The sequence below is a fragment of the Phoxinus phoxinus genome (genome assembly GCF_949152265.1).
Source record: "Phoxinus phoxinus genome assembly, contig: scaffold_84, whole genome shotgun sequence".
Taxonomy (NCBI): domain Eukaryota; kingdom Metazoa; phylum Chordata; class Actinopteri; order Cypriniformes; family Leuciscidae; genus Phoxinus; species Phoxinus phoxinus.
The window spans coordinates 44,561-54,260 of record NW_027639406.1 but is presented as its reverse complement, the minus strand read 5'-3'; the positions used below and the strand labels follow the sequence as shown (position 1 = coordinate 54,260).

Below are 9,700 nucleotides of genomic sequence, written 5' to 3'. Positions count from 1 at the left end.
TTTAACTGTTTGAATGCAGCTGAAGGGGTTGGCTCTTTTCCGCTATAATTTGTGTCAAGTATCTATATTTCTTTTCTATTATTTTGCTTTCAGTTTAGTTCATTTGTATTTCTAGTTTGTTTCTTTATCAGTGAGATTGCTAATACATTTAAATATTGTTTTCTGTTTTATTATTGGATTTGTTTTCCTTGGCCAAGGTTTCATTGTACTTTACCCTGTTTATTTTGTGTTCTTTTCTTTGTTTACTGAGAAGTGTCTAAGAATTTACATCTATACTTCTAGTGAACTGCCTCTTGGAACCATTGCTGGTTCTGGCCGTTTGGTTATTTTGTATTTAAGATTTTCAATTAGTTTTCTTCATTTAAAGATTACATTGATGCTTTCTTTTGTTTGAGTGAATCCCCTGTTGATCGTGTGTTTGCGTCTGTTTCAGTTGCTGAGAGCCGAAGTGGGTGGTGTTGGTGTCCGGGTGGTGGTATCCCCTTCCTGCGTGCTGTGTTGTCTACCCCGTTTTCTTTGGCTGTGTTCACTTGTGTTTTTCAGTGTTTGTGTGTGTGTTCACGTGGTAGCCTTTCCTGGGATTCCTTTGTGCCTCTGTGACTCCTTCCTCCCCCACGGGTAAGCCTCAGCAGCAAGTATGAATGTGGTCTGAATTGTTTTAATTAGTGAATAAAATTTGATCTCTTTTTTATAAATTGAACTTCGTCTCTGGCTGGTTTGTTTACTTACCTGTGTCCTTAAGTGAATCAATAGTAGTGCAATTAGGAACTAAAGAAAATCATTCTCTGGGCGAAACTCCTAGGGTGGCGTAGTCGGTGTTTTTGGGGCAGGTTTCACCTAGATTATAACCTCCTCAGTACTGTTTTGCTCTCTGTATTGCCACATTTGGCGTATAGTCGGCAGGGTCTTTACAAATTAAAGCCGAGACGTGTTCAATCCTGTTGCATGTGTTATTTTTTGTTTGTTTAGTTTTTTTTATTTATCTTTATTACGTTTTTTTTCTCTTCTCTTTCTTGTTTGCTACTTTGTGGCTCATGGTGCATTTTGTTTTTGTGTATGAGTGTTCACATTTCTTTTGTTCTGTGTCATAGGCAAAACAGCAGCTGGTGTTCTCTCTCCGCCTCCCTATCTCCTAACGGTAGAGTTTCCCTTTATTGGGTAGGGTAAGTATGGAGGGAGAGTTACAGGAGTTGAGGGATTTAGTTGAGCAGTTAAGAGCAGATAATGAGAGGCTGCGCCTGGAACAGGCTGCGGCCGTGCCTGGACCTAGTTCCGCACCCCCAAACGTGTTACCTATTGCTCCACCCATGGCTAGAGCCCCTGCGACTGAGAGATTAGTTTTTGTGCCCCGGGACCGAAAATGTCCTATGTTTAGGGGAAGATCAGGCATAGGGTTAACCGAATGGATTGAGGAAGTGCAAGCTTGTATGAGGGCGCGTCATTTGTCAACATCCGATCAGGCATTCTTTTTGTTCGATCACCTAGAAGGGGAAGCCCGCGATGAAGTAAAGTTTCGTCCCATTGCCGAACGTGAGGATCCAGCTAAGATAATTTCCGTTTTACAGGAGCTTTACGGTTGTTGTGAGTCTTATGTAGCCTTGCAGGAAGCGTTTTTCTCCCGCCGGCAGCAGGAGGGGGAGAACTTGCAAGAGTTCTCCCTCGCGTTAATGAGCCTTATGGCGTCGGTAAAGCAGCGTGCTCCTGGTGAAATACCAAATGCTGAAGTTTTGCTACGCGATCAATTTGTTGAGCATGTACTTGACGGCGCTCTCCGTCGCGAATTGAAACAGTGTGTGCGTAGACAGCCAGTCGCTACTTTGCTGGAGGTGAGGGCAGAGGCAATTCGGTGGGAGCGAGAGGGTTTGCCAGGGGGCGCTAGGGGCCGGAGTCACTCTGTTCCTTCAGCCCTTGGTCTCCAGTTTGGCGTTCAGAGTGATTCTCGGTCGGTTGTTAACTCACCCCAAGTATCTGAGCTGAGTGAAATGCGAGAGATGCTAAAGCTGCAGCAAGGGCAGCTCAACCAGCTTACTCAAAGCATTGCCCGCATGCAGAGCTCTAACCAGCGCGGTCGTTCCTCTCACAATGGCCCCATAATATGTAGGCGGTGCCAGCAGCCTGGCCATTTTGCTAGGGAGTGTGAAGGAGAACGTGTCCCTGCTCGTGCACACTTTCCTTCACCTGCCCCTCCACCCTTTAACAGGCAGTTTCGCCCTGCTCCGGCGTCGGAAAACTAGCACCCGCCGAATTGCAGAGCCACAATTCGGAGGGGGCAGATACTGGTTCATTTGCGTTTGGTTGTTTGGCGGAAACTTCAAAACTGATGTCATCTTGTCCACATTTAGATGTGTGTATGGGTGGGGTTGAGGTTCCTTGCCTGGTAGACACCGGTTCAATGGTTTCTACCATCACTGAGAGTTTCTTTCTCCAGCAATTCGAGCCATGGAGTCAAGAGAGGCTCCAGTCTTGTCACTGGCTGCAGCTCAGGGCAGCCAATGGGTTGGCCATTCCCTATCTGGGCTACTTGGAGCTTGACATTAAGCTTTGTGGTAAATTATTGCAGCGGTGTGGGTTGCTGGTAGTTAAGGATCCCCCTGGTGGTGTGTCTTCTCAGGTCCCTGGTATTTTGGGGATGAACGTGATTCGCAGATGCTACCGAGAGCTTTTTAGTCGGCATGGCTTGGCCATGTTTGACTTACCCGTGGTTGCCAACAGTCCAGAATCTGTTGTGAAGGCGTTGCAAGGGTGCCAGCAGGCCAGCACTTATTCCCTTGAGGATACAGCTGGTAATGTAAGAGTGCGAGGCAGGAAGGCTTGCCGGATTCCTGGGGGTGTGATGAAAATAGTCACTACCACCTGCTCAGCGCAATACTCTGAAAATACTGTGTTGTTCGAACCCCTTAGCTCTGGCCTACCAGCTGGACTTCTCGCGTCTCCTGCCTTGGTTCGGGTGGTAAGGGGTACTGCTTATATCCCAGTGGTGAATGTAGGTACTATTGATGTGCTGCTTTATCCACGTACTGTTGTAGGTACCTTGAACAATGTTTGTGTTGTTAGCCTGCCTGCAGGAATCACCGAGGTACCTTCAGGGGTGGCCACAGTGGCATCTCAGATTGCTGCTCCTACGGTGCAGGATCAGATAGCGGTCATGGACCTTTCATCATTGTCTGCTGAAGAACAGGGTTCGGTAAAGTCCCTCCTTGGGAGATACAACTCTGTCTTTTCTGCTCATGATGGAGACCTTGGTTGTTCTAACCTGATTAGCCATGACATTCCTTTGTTAGACAATGTTCCTGTCAGGCAACGCTATCGGCGCATTCCTCCGTCTGACTACGAGCTGGTTAAGGAGCACATTCACCAACTCCTTGAGGCACAGGTGATCAGGGAGAGTAGCAGTCCTTATGCCAGTCCTATTGTCCTTGTTAAGAAAAAGGATGGAAGCCTAAGAATGTGTGTCGATTATAGGCAGCTTAACTGTAAAACTCGGAAAGACGCTTTTCCTCTTCCTCGCATCGAGGAATCCTTGGATGCACTTACGGGTGCTTGCTGGTTTTCTACCTTGGACCTGGCCAGTGGGTATAACCAGGTCCCGGTTACTGAGGCAGATCGGCCCAAGACTGCGTTTTGCACGCCCTTTGGGCTTTTCGAATGGAATCGCATGCCCTTTGGGCTTTGTAACGCCCCCGGCACCTTTCAAAGATTGATGCAACGGCTGTTTGGTGACCAACAAAATCAGTCCTTGTTACTTTACCTTGACGACATTGTGGTTTTCTCCTCCACAATCCAGCAGCACTTGGAGAGGTTGGAAGTGGTGCTGGGTCGTCTGCAACGGGAAAATCTAAAGGCAAAGCTCACCAAATGTGCCTTTTTCCAGAAAGAGGTGCGGTATCTGGGGCATGTGATCTCCAGTAAGGGTGTTGGCACAGATCCAAGCAAGGTAGAGGTGGTATCCAACTGGCAGTCTCCTGCTACTGTTTCAGAGCTGCGGTCGTTCCTTGGGTTCGCCAGTTATTACCGCCGCTTTGTGGAGGGTTTTGCGAAGCTGGCGGCCCCTTTACACAAGCTTGTGGCACATCTGGGTGCCACCCAGTCGAAGAGAAGGGCAGAGCGATCTGTCATTGAAGACTGGACAGAAGAGTGCCATAGCAGCTTTGAAGCCCTGAAAGCCAGGCTCACCAGTGCTCCGGTGCTTGCGTATGCCGACTTCTCACTTCCATTTATTTTGGAGGTAGATGCAAGTCATGGTGGCCTTGGGGCTGTGTTATCACAAGAGCAACATGGTAAGGTTAGGCCCGTAGCTTACGCTAGCCGGGGTTTAAGGCCCACTGAGCGCAACATGGTGAACTACAGCTCTATGAAATTGGAATTTGTTGCGCTCAAGTGGGCCATGACGGAGAAATTTCGTGAGTATCTGCTGGGCCATAAATGTTTGGTCTTTACTGACAATAATCCGCTTAGCCATTTGTCATCGGCTAAACTTGGTGCAACTGAACAACGCTGGGCAGCCCAGCTTGCGTCATTTGATTTCGAGATAAAGTATCGCTCAGGTAGAAACAACAAGAATGCGGATGCTCTATCCCGCCAGTATCCTCCGGCCCCAGCAGATATGGAAGTTATGCTTCCGGGTACATCACTCCCCAAGCCTCTACGGCAGGCTCTTCAGGGACCTGAAGCAATTCAATCTGCTGTCATGGTCCTTCCTCATCTCACCACTTTTGATATCTGTACCCTCCAGCAGGCTGATCCGGTTATTCAGGAGGTCTTAGTGTTTTGGAGACGTGAGCAGCGCCCCAACTTTGAAGAGCGTCAAAGGGCGTCCCAGCCTGCATTGGCGTTACTTCGACAGTGGGACAGGCTGGTTGAGAGGAGTGATGTCCTGTATCGCCAGGTGTTTCGCCCTGACGGTGCGGAAGTAGTCTGGCAGGTGGTGGTGCCTGCTTCCCTAAAGGAAGAGGTGCTTACTAAGGTCCATCAGGAGCATGGCCATCAGGGCATAGAAAGGACTTTGGAGCTCCTACGCCGGCGCTGTTATTGGCCGGGTATGACTGCAGACGTGTCCAAGTGGTGTCAGGCCTGTGAGAGGTGCCAAGTTGGTAAGGACTCTCAACATCCTAGTTCTAGTTTTATGGGGCACCTGTTGGCCTCACGGCCTAATGAGATTGTAGCCATTGACTATACAGTGTTAGAACCCACCCAGAGTGGTTTAGAAAATGTACTGGTTATGACTGATGTTTTTAGCAAATACACACTTGCTGTTCCCACCTCTGACCAACGTGCCCCCACTGTGGCCCAAGCTCTAGTGGTAGAGTGGTTCTCCAAGTTTGGTGTCCCTGCCCGTATTCACTCTGATCAGGGCCGCAACTTTGAGAGCTCCCTTATTCAACAGCTGTGTCGCCTTTATGGCATTGAAAAGTCTCGCACCACGCCATACCATCCGGCCGGGAATGGCCAATGCGAAAGGTTTAATAGGACACTCCATAACTTGTTGCGCACTCTGCCAGTGTCTCGGAAGAGGGACTGGAGTTCCTGCTTGCCACAGGTCCTGTTCTCTTATAACACCACCCCCCATCAGTCGACTGGGGAGTCTCCATTCCTTTTAATGTTCGGACAAGAGCCTAGACTACCAGTCGACTTCCTGTTGGGTAGAGTTCAGGATCCCGTGGGTGGAAACATCCATGAGTGGATTCAGGAGCACCAGACCCGCTTGCAGTTGGCTTTCGAAGGTGCTACAGAGAGGTTGCGGGTTGCTGCCGAACGTCGTAAGAATCACCATGATCGCCGTGTGAGAGCTTTACCCTTTAAATTGGGCCAGCTAGTGTGGTTTCGTGATTTTACTGCACGGGGGCGTCATAAGCTCCGTGACCTTTACGGTCCTGTACAGTACAGAATCCTCAAAGTGCCCAGAGAGGGAGGGTCTGTGTACACAATTGCACCAGTGGACGAGCCGACCAAAGCCAGGCAGGTCAACCGTGCACTGTTGAAGGCTGTGATTGAGGCTCATCCAAGTGATGCTGCCTCACCTTGTTCACCTCTTGCTGACCTGCCTCAGTCGGAAGACGAGTTGTCAGGGGATGATCTGGTGGTGTTGAGGCACGAGGCTCCTTTGGTAATCCCCACTCAAGTATCTGTTACTCAAACCACCCCTCGGTTGCAGCTTCCACCAGCTTCTGTGCCACCTACTGGGCAAACCCCCTTAGTGCCTATTGCTATCAGAGCACCAGAAGGACCTACTTCCTCTTTACCCTCTTTGCCTCGCTTTGTTCCAGCAGTTAGTGAAGTGGCCATACGTCGGACAGCACGGTCAACGGCGGGCCAGCATTCCAATGTCTATCACCTGCCAAGACCGGTAGTGGCAGCGGACAATGCTGCTGATCCTCCTGACCCTGTGTCCAACGTAGTAATGGCGCTGTTTCGGCCTTGGAGCTAGTATATGGTATTAATTCTACTTATTCATCGTCGGGGCGACAATCCAAAAGGTGGGGTAGATTGTAGCAGTATGAGTTTAACTCATAACCACTCTGCGTTCTTTTGGCCAATCAGTGCCATAGCCCTTCCCATAAATACAGGTAGTAGTCTTTCTGCCTGCCCTCTCGCTCGCTGGTGACGGAAGTGCATCATACTTCCGGGTCACTCACTCTGTGTTTTGCTGCTGCGCGTCCACAGGTAAAGTAGCGACTCTGCTGTCTCTGAACCGATTTCACTGTTATGGGCTGCCGTTATGTTTACTATCCATTGAACGATCGTAGATCTCCGGTTGGCGGGCCAGTCCTTTCCTCTGTTGTGACATTCAACACAAGTGGATGTTAGCACTGAAAGCTGCCTGTACTGTTTGTACCCGTTGAGCGGTTTCCTTCTGGGTGATCTAAAACGCTGCTGGATCGGTATGTAGGATACATGATGTTGGATTTATTTGTTTGATTTGGGGTTAATTCATTTTTTATAAACAACAGGAACGGGGCTGGTTCATCGGGAGATTGACGTCAGTTGCAGAGCTTTATTCACTAGCTGCTGTTTTGCCTGGATTGCTGCTTGTTAAACGTGCATCTTTTTTTTTGAACATTGTATGTATCCATAACTGTAATCTAATCTGACTTATGCACGCCGTCCTGGAGTGTTGCTGGCCTAACGCGCAGAATTGTCATCAATTTCACTTGATCGTTACACGTCTGAGTCGCACTCATCTAACGTGCATGTTTTGAACATTTTTGCACGGAACGTTGCCGATCGCTGTCCAACCGTTCTGCCTTCACGGCCTTTGGGCAATCACGGCCATACGGCTGAATGTGCGAGCCTCTAGCTCGACGTGGGCTAGTATTTTAACTGTTTGAATGCAGCTGAAGGGGTTGGCTCTTTTCCGCTATAATTTGTGTCAAGTATCTATATTTCTTTTCTATTATTTTGCTTTCAGTTTAGTTCATTTGTATTTCTAGTTTGTTTCTTTATCAGTGAGATTGCTAATACATTTAAATATTGTTTTCTGTTTTATTATTGGATTTGTTTTCCTTGGCCAAGGTTTCATTGTACTTTACCCTGTTTATTTTGTGTTCTTTTCTTTGTTTACTGAGAAGTGTCTAAGAATTTACATCTATACTTCTAGTGAACTGCCTCTTGGAACCATTGCTGGTTCTGGCCGTTTGGTTATTTTGTATTTAAGATTTTCAATTAGTTTTCTTCATTTAAAGATTACATTGATGCTTTCTTTTGTTTGAGTGAATCCCCTGTTGATCGTGTGTTTGCGTCTGTTTCAGTTGCTGAGAGCCGAAGTGGGTGGTGTTGGTGTCCGGGTGGTGGTATCCCCTTCCTGCGTGCTGTGTTGTCTACCCCGTTTTCTTTGGCTGTGTTCACTTGTGTTTTTCAGTGTTTGTGTGTGTGTTCACGTGGTAGCCTTTCCTGGGATTCCTTTGTGCCTCTGTGACTCCTTCCTCCCCCACGGGTAAGCCTCAGCAGCAAGTATGAATGTGGTCTGAATTGTTTTAATTAGTGAATAAAATTTGATCTCTTTTTTATAAATTGAACTTCGTCTCTGGCTGGTTTGTTTACTTACCTGTGTCCTTAAGTGAATCAATAGTAGTGCAATTAGGAACTAAAGAAAATCATTCTCTGGGCGAAACTCCTAGGGTGGCGTAGTCGGTGTTTTTGGGGCAGGTTTCACCTAGATTATAACCTCCTCAGTACTGTTTTGCTCTCTGTATTGCCACAATAGGGCTTATAAAGGCAGAGATAATAAGGCAATGAGACACAGCTGAAAGTAATGAGAAATGAGTCCAGGCAATGGATTATGGGAAATGCAGTTTGTTATACGATAATGGACTAGAGAGGAGTGCCCTCTGGTGGAGATAAAGGGCACTCCAGCTGGTGGACGTGACAGTTAACACATGATATAGCTAAAATTGACTCTTCTGATTTGTCTGATTTTCTCATTATGGTTTAAAACATGAGAAATCATCTTCATACCTGCAGGAGAAAATGGCAAGCAGTCATTAACTATGTATTTAGGACTTTTTAAATTGAATACACAATTTTAAATAAAACGATAATTAGCATTTTAAATAAAACGATAATTAGCATTATAGTCGACATGAATTGACTGTTCGCAAAGACCCGCCCCAATTAGTTACTGTCGCTATGTCCGACAAGCTACGCCGCTCTCACGCCACACCATGTTCTCACGCATTGAAAAATACATCGCGGAGCAGAGAGGACAACGACAGGCAGGACAGACCAGGTAACTTTTCAGTTACTTTTGATAAACATATTAAACAAAGTCTCACCTTTCAAATTTGGTCATTTTTTTAAAGAAATTTAAACAATAAATACTGTTTTGTGGCTCTTTAATGTGTCTGACAGATCGCTGTAGAGCCTCAGTTAAAGCTGCTCGTGAACCGATCATCTCTTCCTTCTAGTTTATTTATAGCATCAAATAAACATGTATGAACATAAGAAGGAATGTTGTTTTAACCGCGGAAGGCGTCAGTACACTCCGCTTTTTAAGTTCAAATCCTCCCATGTTAATCTACTAACTCTCCTGACTGCTTTGTCGGACAAAATGACGGATGGCGAAGTCTGATTGGTAAGATCACCTGTCAATCAAGCTCCTTGCGAAGGGTCAATTGGAAGTTGCGATGGTCTTTTCTTTCTAGTGTGTGTCAAGCCCTCGCGCCAGTATACACGTCATCAGAGAAGAGATTAAAGATTACGAGGGCACATGAATTTAAAAACAAAAAATTATTATGTGCACGGATAAATAATTTACAATAAATATTGCAAGCAAGAATTTTTCAATTTTGCTTTCATGGTGCAATACATATTTAAAAAAATGTTTGAATCTCTTGTTTCTCTCTTCTGCTTTAATGATGACAGCAGCACAAGAGCTGCATGAACTACAAGTGTGTGTAAATCAGCTGCTTTGTAGTATTTTTAGGTCTGTCCTCTATGGGTAATGTCATTTAGGTAATGTCATTCTGACATCCCAGCCCAGTGCTCCATGTATATAACAGTCCAGAAGAGGACACATCACACAAAGCCATCATTACACAAAGTCAAAAGTACTTGGAAAAAAGGTATGTAGGTTTTAGCATTACATTTAACTCATATTTTTTAATGGATTCAATTTAATTTGTGGTTACTTTTATTCAAAGTGACTTACAAATGTGAAAAAACCTATCTAAAATATCCTACGTTGTTTTACAAAAAAAATATATGT

The 9,700-nt window shown here is 46.2% G+C and overlaps 1 protein-coding gene and 1 long non-coding RNA gene across 2 annotated transcripts; both read left to right on the top strand.

Moving 5' to 3' along the window:
* Nucleotides 1–492: 492 nt before the first annotated feature.
* Nucleotides 493–2,234, top strand: LOC306994255 (uncharacterized protein; the record flags this gene model as incomplete). Its single annotated transcript, XM_079639862.1, has 2 exons — nucleotides 493–618; nucleotides 1,092–2,234. Exon 2 carries the CDS (start codon nucleotides 1,170–1,172, stop codon nucleotides 2,232–2,234), a length of 1,065 nt encoding a protein of 354 aa, XP_079495988.1. The 5' UTR covers nucleotides 493–618; nucleotides 1,092–1,169.
* A 4,379-nt stretch (nucleotides 2,235–6,613) lies between these two features.
* Nucleotides 6,614–8,010, top strand: LOC306994256. Its single transcript, XR_013796645.1, has 3 exons — nucleotides 6,614–6,660; nucleotides 6,744–6,878; nucleotides 6,948–8,010. It is a non-coding gene; the product is annotated as an uncharacterized lncRNA (long non-coding RNA).
* The last annotated feature ends 1,690 nt before the right edge of the window (nucleotides 8,011–9,700 follow it).